At 40.0% G+C, this 14,877-nt stretch overlaps 1 protein-coding gene across 2 annotated transcripts in view; it reads left to right on the top strand.

Annotated features, from left to right (window-relative positions):
• The window catches only part of fbxl16 (F-box and leucine-rich repeat protein 16), a 32,593-nt gene that overhangs the window by 10,877 nt on the left and 6,839 nt on the right, over positions 1-14,877 (top strand). Inside the window, exons 2-3 of one of the 2 annotated variants that reach the window (XM_066690253.1) lie at positions 6,800-6,949; positions 10,474-11,136. In XM_066690253.1, the coding sequence (XP_066546350.1) occupies positions 10,480-11,136 (657 nt within the window). In that variant the 5' untranslated portion in view covers positions 6,800-6,949; positions 10,474-10,479. The remainder of the gene's footprint in view (positions 1-6,799; positions 6,950-10,473; positions 11,137-14,877) is intronic. The other variant, XM_066690254.1, reaches the window with a different exon arrangement.

Raw genomic sequence — 14,877 nt, 5'->3', positions numbered from 1 at the left:
CAAGAGGCATCCTTTCACAAAGGTTCAGTCCTTTTTAAATTCAGAAACAGAGCAACAAAATAAACATTATATTCAACCCTCTATCAACAGCTGTTCTTTGTTGGTAAGCAAGTCATTCATTGCAATGGGCATTTGTTTCTGTGAATGGAACTCTTTGAATTTCACATTTTACTACCTAAATTTCCTTTTTTGATAAATGATGTGGTGCAAGCTGTGATTACAAGGCTGCAGTCAGCCCTGAGCACTGTACAGCTATCCCACCTGGCTGCAGCACAGAAGAGGAACTGTTTGGGCAGGGAGAACCCCTTGCGATTGTAGGCTAGGTGTCTTATTGCCCTGCTGTATTCAGTCCATCCAACCACTAGAGCACAAAAGCATGAGTAGTGTATTTTTTCCTTTTTGGTAAGAAGGTCATGGGAGTAGGAAATAAATCATGGTGGTAATTCACAGTAAACAGCCTTATTAAACTGTGGCTCCAGAATAGCTAAGTAAATTAACCTGTTGTTGTTGCTGTTGTTGTGTTTTACCGTAAACCACTTTCATCATGGCATATGCAGAACATACAGTTAGGTCCATAAATATTTGGACAGTGACACAATAGTCATCATTTTGGTTCTGTACACCACCACAGTGGATTTGAAAGGAAACAATTAATATGTGCTCTAAGTGTAGACTTTCATCTTTAATTTGAGGGTAGTTACATCCAAATTGGGTGAACGGTGTAGGAATTACACCCATTTTTATATGTGGTCCCCCCCATTTTAGGAGCTCAGAAGTAATTGGACAAACTAACATAATCATGAATTAAATTGTGAGTTTCAATACTTGGTTTGCAAATCCTTTGCAGTCAATGACTGCCTGAAGTCTGGAACCCATAGACATCACCAGATGCTGGGTTTCTTCCCTGGTGATGCTCTGCCAGGCCTGCACTGCAGCTGACTTTAGTTCCTGCTTGTTCTTGGGGTGTTTTGCCTTCAGTTTTGCCTGTTTTTGCAAAAACATTAGGTGTGGCCAAATCAACTATTTGGTACATTCTTAAAAAGAAAGAACGCACTGGTGAGCTCAGGAACACCAAAAGGTCCGGAAGACCATGGGAAACAACTGTGGTGGATGACAGAAGAATTATTTCCCTGGTGGAGAAAAACCCCTTCACAACAGTTGGCCAGATCAAGAACACCCTCCAGGAGTATCTGTGTCAAAGTCAACAAGAGAAGACTTCACCGGAGTAAATACAGAGGGTTTCACACAAGATGTAAACCATTGGTAAGCCCCAAAAACAGGAAGACCAGATTAGAGTTTGCCAAAAAACATCTAAAGAACCCTGTACAGTTCTGGAACAACATCCTATGGACAGAGGAGACAAAGATCAACTTGTACCAGAATGATGGGAAGAGAAGAGTATGGAGAAGGGAAGGAACTGCTCATGATCCGAAGCATACCACCTCATCTGTGAAGCATGTAATGGCATGGGCATGTATGACTGCCAAGGGAACTGGTTCCCTTGTATTTATTGATGATGTGACTGCAGACAATAGCAGCAGGATGAATTCTGAAGTGTTTAGGGCTATATTATCTGCTCAGATTCATCCAAATGCTTCAAAACTCATTGGACGGCGCTTCACAGTGCAGATGGACAATGACCCGAAGCATACTGCGAAAACAACCAAAGACTTTTTTAAGGTGAAGAAGTTCAATGTTCTGCAATGGCAGAGTCAATCACCTGACCTGAATCCAACTGAGCAGCATTTCACTTCCTGAAGGCAAAACTGAAGACAAACGCCCCAAGAACAAGCAGGAACTAAAGACAGCTGCAGTGCAGGCCTGGCAGAGCATCACCAGGGAAGAAACCCAGCATCTGCTGATGTCTATGGGTTCCAGACTTCAGGCAGTCATTGACTGCAAAGGATTTGCAACCAAGTACTGAAACTCATTTAATTCATGATTATATTAGTTTGTCCAATTACTTTTAAGCCCCTAAAATTGGGGGGACCACATATATGAATGGATGTAATTCCTGCACCATTCACCCAATTTGGATGTAACTACCCTCAAATTAAAGATGAAAGTCTACACTTAGAGCACATATTAATTGTTTCCTTTCAAATCCATTGTGGTGGCATACAGAGCGAAATGATTACGATTGTGTCACTGTCCAAATATTTATGGACCTAACAGTATGTAGTCTATAGATAAAGAATAAAATAACTATTTTTGTATGACATTATATTCCTGTAAATCTCATACATTTGACCTTTAAATGAAGGGTGCATCAGTAAAAGCAAGCTGATTTAACAGCAGTTTGAAATGTTATTGTTATTAATGTATGTGTATGTGTATGTGTATGCATATGTGTGTGCGTGTATGTGTATATATATATATATATCCAAGTGCTAATTAATCTAACTCTGTCTCCTGCTTTAGTCCCTGGGAACTGTGCGTTCTCACTGGTAGGCGGAGAGAGCTGTGTGGGCAGTAGTTAGGAGCTGCAGTACATTTTCAGTAGAGTAAGTTAGATGGATTTCAGCACCTAAAGCGCGAGGCTAGTGCTGTCAACTTTATCAAAGCTGCATTTCTTACAGTGGGCTTTTCTGGTGTGGTAGTTAATGCAGGAAATGGTTTGATAACAGTAACCTCTTGACTTCATCTTTTAAAGCAAATTACATGTAAAACAAATGGATGATCTCCAAGTCAGCGTTTGTGCAGCCCCCTAAAATGTAAAAGGTAAACCACGTGTCTGGAAGAGACTAGTCGCCCTTTCCTTCCCTCTGTTGTTTACTTCTGTACTTGATGTTGAATACAAATGCTCTGCTCTTCCCTGCAGTGTTTCTGGATGTTCTGGTTGGCTTTGGGTCAGTCTGGATTTCAGGGAAGCTGCAGGCAGTGTATAAATTGCTGGCTCCCATCCCAGGAATGAAATCCCCCCAGGTGATGGTTTAGATGTGCATCATGCTGTAGATTATTTCCCACAGAAAGCTATTGTGACCGTGGCAACTTCAAAGGCTAGTGTGCTCAGACAAAAAAGCTACCTCTGGATTTCAGTGCAGAAAGGCAATGGAAAAAAAAAGCTGATCCCTGCGAAGCCACACTTTTCAAGTATTTGTATTGTATTGAAGTATTTTTCAATAAAATGAAGGCAACTGGGAACCTCGTGCAAGCTCAATAAAGTGTCCATAATCACTGCATCACAAAGAATGCTTCAGTGGTGGCGGCACATGTTCACCATTTTAGAACACAGACTGCAGCAATGACTACCATACATAGACTGTTTGAAAAGGACAAAGAATGGGCAAAGCCTAAGATTGTGAACAAGATGGGATATGATATGTGAACGGTGAAGATCGACATTCTGTTCTTGCCACTGTTAAAAAATAACAAGACTACAAGTACCAAACCAAATAAATCAAAACGCAAACTAATGCTGTAGAACAAAGGTCTCAAACGGGGACTGCAGCCTCCTGGCTTCGTTCCAATCAAGCTTCCGTCATCTCCAGTGGTCTGACTAGCTGATAAACTGGATACATTCGCTACTTTTCTCTATCTATTTAAGTTATTAACTACAAAGGATCTTTAAATAGTGTGTTTTTATGTCTTGATAAAATGTCTTGGTTCATTAAGTAATTGGAAGTTCAGTTGAAACAAGAAAACAGAAGAGAGTGCCCTCCAAAAACATAGGTTGAGAAACCTGCTGTAGAATTGTCTTCCTTCTGGCTACAATATGTTATCAACATAAGTCATGCTGCCATCAGTTGTTTCTGTCCTGTAAGTAAAAACAAAACCTCACTCTGCTGATGCCATTCTCTTTCCTCTTTCCAAGATTATAAAGCATTATGTAGAGTAGGCAGATTCAGATCATGTATTTTGCTTATTGTAATCACAATGCATTGCTAAACCTCGCACCAGTTCTCAACAGTTGTACCCATAGAGTGGCGTTAATCAGCTATCAGTCTGCTATTTGATTGGTTTAGGGAAGGAGGGGTGGCATGCATTGCTGTTTCTTGGCTGCAGAAATTGAAATTAACTTTTAGATCTGAGCCCTTGGTTGCTGTCATCTATGTCTACAGGTATCAGCTAAATACAGCGATGATTGTGCAGAGACTTGTGGTGTTGTTTGATACAAAACTGGCGGATTTGTCTCTTTCCCAACCACTCCTGTGTTTCTTAAAAACTGCTTTTATTGCTTAGGCCCTCCAACAGCACGGGACAGCACTAGACCTCTAATCCACATCCTACTGCAGACCTGGGGTATGGCAGACGCTTGTACAGAAGACCTTGTTGAGTCATAATAATGATGAATATTAATACGTTCACTAAATATGATCAATATTTCTAATTGGTATTTAACTCATACTTGTACGCAATCTGATTCTGCAACCAGTTTCGTGTTGTTTTTTTATGCGCATATTTATCATCTCACAAAACCAGTTTAATGTATGCACTTGCAGAATCTATAAAGCATGTGACACACTTCGCCTCAGATGTAAAACACCATTTGTTTAGTGGCTGCCTTTTAAACTGTTATGATCTGTGGCACCACACTGTTTACAGTTCCCTGTATGTCATTTTCGCTTTGGCGCTTGGCTCTCCAGAGAGCTGATTTAGTTAAATTCAAGAAAGCAGGGGGCTCCCGATGACGTCTGTATATTGTGTCTAGGATACACAGTACACACACACCTGCCTAGAAGACTTAAAGGTATAAAACAGAGCAGGGAGAAGAATATCAGGCTTCAGAGCTCCCCCATCTCCAGGGTCGAATTTAGAAGCCCATTCCCCAGTCTTTCGAAGACCATGTTGTGGGGTTACAGGACATATAGCCTCATGCCTGCACAGGTTGTTACATTTCTTTCCATAACATATGTCATTATTGTCTATCCATAGGTAATATCCTAAACACTCTTTTTGTTTCCAGCAGTAGTTTCTTCCTTTTAAAATGGTCTAATCCCATCTTTAAGACGTCTCCTGTCATGCATTGTTGTTTTTGTGTGTGGAGTTGGAACCTCTGGTGGGCGCTTTCACCTTTCAGAAGAACATTTATATTGAAAGTATGCATTGTCTACATTCACAAAGAGCCATGATTTCATAAGGAAAATGAAAGCTAAAACAAACCTCTCCATTATCATTTCTTCAAACCAGACAGATAAGCCACAATCTTATATTGCTACAAAAATAAAAAATAAATTGAGATGTGAAAAATACAGTAATGAGCCGTAAGAACTATATTTTTCAGTTTGATACTTACTCTTTTATGGACAACATACTGCAACATACCCAGTAGCAATGTTATACAACCGGTTGTTTTAAAACAAAATATTGCTTTCGAGCACAGACATGGTCAATTGTGGGCAAATTGTATCATTTGTATCATTGTTTTAAAATGTTCCACCATACACCAGCTTGAAAGTTAATACTATAAGCAGCTGTACAATTTTCACACTGAACACAATGCACTATTATTATATAAAGCATCTTTTAATCCGACGTTTACAAGACATTGTTTATTTTTAAATGCATCTTACACTTTGTATTGGGTTCTTGTAAAAAAACAACAACAACAACAGCAGGGCTTTCTTTGTAATAACCTCCGTAACCTCAAGGAAGCTGGGTTGTAAATTAAATAGCATTTGAAACAAATACCTGATCCTTCTATTCAGTCTGTCTCAGCTTGAAGGCATTTTAGGATTGTCTGGCATTCAGGGTTATATTCCTTCAGGGACACTGAACAACAACATATTGTTGCAAGTAAGTTACTCTTCATGAATGTTCCATTATACATACATACATACATACATACATACATATCTATGTATATATCTATTTATATATATAATTAACACACATAATATATTCTATATCTCAGAGTACCTTTTGCAACACCTTTTGAGTGTAATTAAAATAACGGAGGGGAAAAAAAGGCCTGGAATAATGGCAGTTGGTATTGGTAATTATTGTGATCGAATGGTCAGAATAACTTCAAACACTCAATATTAGTTTGTGTTTTTCCATAGCCTATTAGAGTCTGCTAATGAATCATGTTGCACGCAGTTGTATGCTCTGGATAGTGTAATGCATTTTGCATTTGCAGATGACTTAAGCATTTGTTTGACACCCCCACTTAACGCTGAATGTCACTGTTGTTTAACAGCAGTGGGAGAGCCCTGCGGTGACCTAATGTTACATTTTTATAATCCAACTGGACATCTGCAGGAGAATAAATATAAAAATAGAAAACCTCTTGGAAAAAAAACACCTTCAGATCTCCACTCATAGATAGGGTTCGCTCATTGATAGCAGCATTGCTTTCAGTTGAAGTAGCACGATGTCTTTTTCAGAGCAAAGTTAAGTGAAAACTAAAATCTGTATTTGCCATTACTCATAAGACAGCAAGCTGTTGAAACCTAAAAAAAAAAGAGGTTGGAAATGTATAATGACACTGCCACATCTTTTTTTAACTTCCTGCATGGAAATGTTGTATAGGATGCAAGGATGCTGATACAATGTAACAAAATATACAACTTACAAGCTTGTGTTTTGGAAAGTTGCGTGGTGTATTGAAGCCAATACAAGCACCTGGCCTGCAGAGAGCTGGCCGGAGAAGGGGATACTGCAGCTTTAAGAGTGGGCTGGTCTGCGCTGGGCTGTTCAATGGGTTTCGGCTCGTACTTGAAGCCTTTTTGGAGATGGATGTTGGTGGAATAAATTACGGATTCTAGCTGCCGGAATCAGGAGCCTCTGCTGCTCTATCCCTCCTATGCACCGGTTAGGTCCTTTTATTCAATTTGTATTTCGTTATGCTTGGTTTCAGTGGCTGCCGTCGGATGACACATACTAAATAAGCACCCCTCCTGCGACTCGCGATGGATGCTAATAACATGGCGATTGCGAATCGATCCAAAGATAGGAGATAAAGATACATCCTCAAAACACACCGGAATCAAGCAGGATATTGTTTAAGGTAAGGACACGGTGTAATGCCTTCGTTAGCCGTGCACAAAACCCCGGGACGGATTTTTTTTTTTGTTCCTCGCAGGGAGAAGCAGCCATTCATTCAGTGCATGATGATGCCCATTGATTTGTGTTTCACTGACATTAGGATGAACAAAAGAACTGGAAGCATAAAAGCACAGTTATCTTCGTAAACAAAGGCCGGATACATAAATAAAGGAAAGGCTATGAGGGGGGTGAGAAGGGATCCATTTTGGGGTTTATATATTCTTCCATATACCGTGTGAGGCTGGGGTGTTTCGTGGGGACAATGATGCTCATACATGATCATGATGACAGATCTCTGCGTCTTTGACAGGTCCATAGATTTCACTTGACAGTTTCTCCACCCTTCTGTTACTTCTTGCACGGATAGGTTGTACAGTGTTAGAGGAATCGCGTTGTGGTTGCAATCATATATATATGACATTTATATATATATATATAGATAGATAGATAGATATACTATATATATTTGTGCCATAAATGGAAAAAGATATTCTCTGGAATTGGAGAAAATGGGGCAAACGATTGTTTAAACAGTAATGTGCAATTGCCGAGCAGTGCTTTGTGTGTGTTATGTAACATTAATTATGGTAGTTGTTTTATGTTAAACATGTAGGTAAATCTATACGGCCAATGTGAGATATGGTGAGGGATCGGTAACAAATAACGTCATAATTGAAAAACGAAGAATACACGGATTGGAGATAAATCATATGTTTTGCAAAACACTCTTAATCACCACTGTGCATCGGAAGCTAAAATTGAATTTACTTTCACATAGGCTCTGTAGTTTATTTTTCTTTATACAATTCAGCGACAGTGTAAATTGTTCTACTGCCAGGCGACAGCCACAAAATACACTCGATCCCTAACGCTGGCAGACCTACAGTCACTGTTACATAATTGCAGATCAATTGTTAAGATCGCAACCTAACAAGATACAGCACTGGCAAAATATCAGGTTATTCTTAGCGGACAGTTACACAGGTGATGAAAGACTTCATATAATTAATATATTGTGAAACCAGGGGGATTAAATAATGAATTCAGTGCACAGGTACATGGTAGTGGTTACATATTTATGAACAGGCTCAAATACATTTCTTAGAAACATGGGGATTTGGAATACATACATATATATATATATATATATATATATATATATATATATATATATATATATATATATATATATATATATATATATATGTATGTATGTATGTATGTATGAGTGTGTGTGTGTATTTATATATAATATAATTTTTAAATTATAAAACCAGTCATCAAGACTCAATACATTGTATTTTTGCTACAGTAAAAGATGAAACCCTAACCTCGCATTTTTCATATGTTTTTCACCCCGTAATATCTATTTAAGCATAACTGTAAACTGAAATTCTTCCATGAGCTTATATAAACCAGACACCATACTCCAACTGATCATAAGTGTCCATATTAAAGGATCCCTACACAGCTTGTCTTTGTGAATTTACATCCTGAATCCCAGCAACATTTTGTAAGTGACTTAACAGACATGCCACAGTGAACCCAAGAGCTCTTGGAAATGTGTTTGGACTCCTGTTCCCCGTGATCATTGACATGTGGGGGCATTCGAATAAAAATCCATCCCTACACTGACGTTGAACGTGGTTTTGTTGCAGCCACCATGCAAGACCACAGCAGTGTGAGCGGTGTCAGCATTTGTTTTATTTTGGACAGTCTCTGTCCAGTCCGACCAAACAATGTTTGCCCTTCACCTGAATAACACCTGAAAATAAACCAGAGCAAAATGATACCAGGAAAAAATTAAGAAAAACTCCCAACTGATATAAGCCAACTTAACCAATACAGTAATTTAAATATTTTCCTTGGACTGAATGTGGATTAAAACCATGCATCATCTAAAATTAACAAAATGAGGCACAGCTATATATATATATATATATATATATATATATATATATATATATATATATATATATATTAATTATTGCTTTGGAGTTGTCATTTAGCATCAGTTAGTTCAAATTAAAATTAGTTATTGTTATGATTTGCTTATTTTACAGACAAATGAATTGCCTGTTAAATATGGAAACATTTCCCATCATATTACAAGAATCACTGCATTAGACCCACTGACATTCAGTCAAATTACACATTTTCATAAACGCAACCAAGACCGTGACGTTGATAAAGCCGAGTATAAGAACACTGACTCAAAAGGAAAGTGGATGTGCGTGCGCCAGTCTTAGCTCTCTCTGCCACATGGTCTTTGCATCCAGTGAACCTTCTGAGCCAAAGATGCACATGGACTACAGGAGGATGGCATTGCACCTGGACAGGAGTTCTGTGTGCCCTGGGGTGGCTAATGTTACCCATCTGGTTTCCCTTGTCTGAACTCGGGGAATGACAGTCGGCCTTGTGGTCTGTGCGGACCCCCTGCCTAGAGTGCTAATTCAGCCAGGCTGTCTCCTAGTCGTGATGTCCCAGTTGAATTGGGGCATATGCTTGTGTAGCACGTGTGCCACCCTCTTTAAAAAGAAAGAAGGAATATTATTATGCTAAACACGAGATCAGTCACATACTGACAGTTGTACTCATGGAATAGGACGGATAAACTCAGGCCGTATTCATATTTGATAGATTTCTGCTGTACGATTTAAAAAAGATGGAGATGAATCAGAGATAATCATATATGCTGCCTGATAACTATGCATCTTTCAACTCTCATGCTCTCTAATGTCCACCTTTCATGCTGCCAAACTGCAAGAGTGAGCTGTTGACGTTCACCACAAAATTACATCTTAACTGGATAGTATGACATCAGAAAAAACTATTCGCAGCCATTCTCACGATGTGCTTTCGCCTGCCTGTCAGTCAGTCTGAGCTCTTGGCGCTGACACAGATAGATCAAGGTGCCCCTGTGATTTCCATTTGATCAAAATAGCCATCGCTCCCTTCGGCCTCTGACATTGATTGGTCTGTAAAGCGGGCCCCTAATTGTGACAGTTAATCACTTGTTACAATTGATTTGGGCATATTTATATAGATTTCAGATTTGTTTCCCCGATCAATGGAACATTTTAGTTTATATAGTTTTACATCACAACCCATCACAACGTTTTTAAATATATGTTTGTTTTTTGAGGGGGCTTAGCTCTGGGAAGCAGGGTTGACTGTGAAATGTCCAGCATGTCACCATCATTACAAGGCTTCCTAAATTTGTTAGGGGAAAAAAGCTTGTGGTGGGTGTAGTTTTGCCCTGGGATTATATATATTTTTGGGTTAGAAGCTTGCAATAATCTTGGATAATTGTTTAAAAAGTAAGTGCCGTGTGTATGTTGGAGGCTTTTAAATAGTTATGTTGGAATACTGGTTTTGTTATGGAAGCTTGAACCTGTTCAACTGGTATTACGTCCTTAATTCTTGTTTTGCTGTGATGTGACCACTCTGTGTCTCCTGTGTCCTTCTCCCTCTCTCTCTGTCCAGCTCTAAATGCTGAAGATGTCCACTCCCAACGACCTCAAGTCTCCCTGCGTGCCAAGGAACGGCTTGGTCAAGCTTCCCCCACAGCCCAATGGCCTGGGCTCTGCCAGCATCACAAAAGGGACACCGGCAGCCAAGAACCGCCTGTGTCAGTCCTCCTCGGTGCCCACCATCCTGCCTCCACCCAGCCTGCCCTACCACATGGAGCCCCTGCCCACCGCCGCGTCCCTGCTGGGCCCCGACCCGGACGCCGGCTCCCCCACATCCGACCAGCCCCCCCGGAGAAAGCTCTCCAAGCCCTCCTTGGAGAGGCAGCTGGTGCTGGATGAGAAGGTCCTGAATCGGCTGCTGTGGTACTTCACCACCACAGAGAAGTGCGTTCTGGCGCAGGTGTGCAAGACCTGGCGGAAGGTGCTCTACCAGGCCAAGTTCTGGGAAGGGGTGACGCCTATTCTGCATGCCAAGGAACTCTACAGCATCCTGCCCAATGGGGAGAAGGAGTTTGTCAGCCTACAGGCCTTTGCGCTGAGGGGATTCCATGCATTCTGCCTGGTGGGCGTCTCCGACCTGGACATTTGCGAGTTCATCGACAACTACCCTCTGTCCAAGAAGGGTGTAAAGTCAGTCAGTCTCAAGAGGTCCACCATCACAGATGCTGGTTTAGAGGTAAAGATTTATTTTTCAGCTAGTGTGTTCTTTACTTTGGGGTCTGTAAAGGGCTGTTGTTTTGTTGTTGTATTAATTTGGGTGTATTAATGGAATGAGAACTTAGTATCATCTTTACTTCACATTGTTTCTTCATAGATTTATCTTTTACCATCCATGTAATGGGAGATTTGAAATTCCCAGTTTTCCACGGTATTTCCTACTCAGATACAAAATATGAAATGTGACAGTCCATTAAGAAAAAGGTTTTGACATTTTCTCTCAATACAGAGAGCAAAATATAATCAAGATGAACATTTATCGGATGAACAAGCATCTGATTTGCCATCCCCTTATTGTTTTAATGTGCTTCAGCAATGTGAACTATACGGATGAAGACCACTTTGAATTCCTGGATATATAACAAAAGCATTTTTAGTTAGTTTAATTGCTAATAAGGTCACAGCGCATCGTATGGCTTATTGCCTGTGTCTACTGGATATAATGGATAGCGTCTTTTCAGAGCTGTATTTTGCGATTCCCGTTCCTAGATCGTTACAATTCCTACCGTTCACAGCTGCCAAAAGACTTTCCTATGTTTGACGACTTACCTCGCTTAGTAAGTGAGCGATAACTTGACAGATCATTTTTGTCCTTTTTCCGTGTTATTTGGAGTGCGCAGCGGTGAAAATAAATAATTAGAGAGGCTCAGAACACCACCAAAGAGCACAGATTCAACCGTCAGTGTTGAGTTCCCTCATTTTGTTGGCAGCATTCAGGTACTCTTATTGTCAGTGTGGCAGAGTTGGAAATCATCAAAATTGAAAGAGGCTGACCAGTCCGCTGTACACTACAGTCAAATACATACTTGTTTAGGTCCAAGAATATTTTCTGCAAGAAACAAGATGCGTTCTCTACAATCTGTACTTGGCATCACCAGCTCACATTTTCTATCAAACTGAAGCCAAGAGATTGATATTAATGAGAGGGTAATAATCGCTTGCTTCCGGCACTCCCCCAGAACCGCAATGTTATCAAAAAAACAAACACACAAAGAAACCACAAAATACAAATAGGGGTCCGCTAAGTCAGTTTAGGTATTAACCATTTTCAATTGATCACCATTACTCCAGCACTGTAACTCGGCATTTGCACCTAAAGCCTGTGTCGGAGAGGAGACAGTGCCGGAGAAGTGGAGCTGTACCGGGGCTGTTCTCGAGCAGCGCGGGAGGAGCAGGTGTGATCTCACAGGGCACTGGAGTTCTTCCAGGTTGGCAGCGGAGAACCTGGTACTCCAATCAAGTTGAGAGCAGCCGCACTGAGCAATTAACACCGTGTCTGCACCACACGGGCCCAATGCTGCCCTGTGGTTCTCATTCTGTCCCTTGTGCAACTAATATACTTCTACTTCCTGCTTGCACTTGACATATCTGTATTCCATATACAGTTAAGTGCAGTACTGTTGGGATATATTGTCTTTATTGGTGCACACAGGGCAACTATACACACAGAAGCCCAGTTTACAGCATTTCAAACTGTCACTCACAAACATATGCTTCAAAAACCATGCAACCTATGAAAATGGTCAGTGTTTCTTTAATTTGTGTTATTATTTAATAGGATATATAGTTCCCTGTTTCTCCCCGCCTCGCTCTGGAGTGGCCAGGTTAAATCTAACCCTTGTTGTCAGCCACCAAAGAGACAAAGAGAATCCGAATGTTTTGTCTTACCTCATCATCCTGTGACATCATCTTTTCTGTGGATGAACCTGGTGTTGCTAGGTTGCTGAACCCAGAACAATGGGTTCAGCTGGACCGGGCTGTCTCTATGGGAATGCCTGAGGTCATTAGTTTACAAGGCCAGGGCTCAAAAGGGCTCTTAATACCATAGGATACATCCAGTGGAAGCGGATACATTAAAAACTCATATATTTTTGAGCCATAACTCTGTGTTTTAATCCTAAGTAGTGTAGACTTTTGCTGGAGCACCGGTTCTAAATATATACTGGTGTAATAGGGACAGGGAATTACAGATTCAGAAATGGCTTTAGGCAAGCTTTTTAATTAGGAATTAAAATAATAATAATCCTATCACATCTATGCAGAAAACATCATTATGACTGAGGTTAATCATGCCCCAGTCTCCTATTTAACAGCATAAAGATAAACAGGAGTCCTTTTTAGGTGTTTTTAAATGTACTGCTAATGAAAGATTAGGGCTTCGAGCAATAGTTCCTTGTTATTTTCAGAGAAAGGCATGTCTGTGCCCTGTCATTGTGAAATGAAATATGAATTGTACATGTATTCCTTAATGAATGACTTATTTCAAGTGAGGCAGTCTGTCAGTCAGTGTATTGATCATTACCCATAATTCTCTGGGGCCAAGCACCACAAGGTCTCCCAACAGCAGTTTTGGGGTCGTTTCAAGACCAAGTTTTTAGGTCTGCATCAAGAATTGTTTGAGGAACATCCCGTCGAAAAACTCTGCTTAAAAATTGTGAGATGGGAGAAACCAAAGTGTTTGACTTCACCCCATTATAGAAGTAGCCTTTTTGTCCAAATCATAGTGTTTAAGGTGGAGAGACAAGTCTTGTATGTGTTCTTGCTTGGATGATGGTTGTAGGGGGCAGTCGGCCTATGGAGTGGCTTTGGTTATTGTTGGTTTCTGCTTTGTGACCCAAGTGATGATGCAAGCACTGTCCATTCTTTCAGCACTGGTACTTTATTCCATTTTTGAAGGTATAGTGACAACCCTTTTTCCTGACGCTTATGGTTGCACTCACAGAGGGGAAAAGTGATGTATTGTTGGTAGTCGTGAAAGGCACTTGACAGGTTGCGCTGGAGAAACTGAAGTCCCCTGTCATTATTGGAGAGACGCAGTACAGTGAATTGCAGATGCAATGTACCTGCGTGGGAGATGGCCATTCAGACGTAGGTTGCCAAATAAGCTCTTCAACAGCCCTGATGTCTCTTGAAGCCTCCCTTGTATTTCTTTGTTTTTTGTTTCTGCTTTTTAAGTACTCAAGCTATTTCCTGCAAGGACGATAAAGCAGGTTTTATTAATAATAACGAACAATCAGATGTACGTATCAGTATTTGTGGGAAATTTGAATTATTCTAGCAGTTATAATTATTTATATTATTTATAAATGCATTATTTAAACAAATAAATACTTTAAACTACACAACCAATGCAAAATTCAACCTGCAATTGTGTTCTATGGGATAAAAACGTGCTAAAAAAAACATAAACATTGTACCCACCTTATTTGGGCTTTAAAACGCTTGAAGTGGAAATGATTACAATTGAAAGCATTCTCTGCATACTTAAAACTTACTAAAACAGAAATTATAACCAAGAATAGCATTGCACTTTTTTTCTTTGCGCCTTCAGTCAACTACAGCAACCAAGAGGATACAAAATGCGTTACGTTCGATGCATTCGATTTAGACGCGTTACTTCAAACGTTTGGTTGTACTGCTACATTGTATTTCAGTAACAATAATAATAATATATTTGTCTTATTATTGTTGTTATTATTTATTTATTATTTAGCCTGCTTTAAAACAATGGTTTAAAAAACACTGCTGCTTCAGCTCAGGTCGCAGAATTTGGTAACTTATAGATAAATTTTGTTCTTGTTAATCTTGATAATGCCCACATACAAATAGAATTGACAGTATAGAAGATGAGATGCCTCACTGGTCATATCTACTTATCTTTGACCTCTTTGTGTCCTATCTCTGGATACTGAGGGGTGCT

Source organism: Amia ocellicauda, chromosome 17, assembly GCF_036373705.1.
Source record: "Amia ocellicauda isolate fAmiCal2 chromosome 17, fAmiCal2.hap1, whole genome shotgun sequence".
Taxonomy (NCBI): domain Eukaryota; kingdom Metazoa; phylum Chordata; class Actinopteri; order Amiiformes; family Amiidae; genus Amia; species Amia ocellicauda.
The sequence above is the reverse complement of the archived record's forward strand: the minus strand, read 5'-3'. Positions and strand labels throughout refer to the sequence as shown.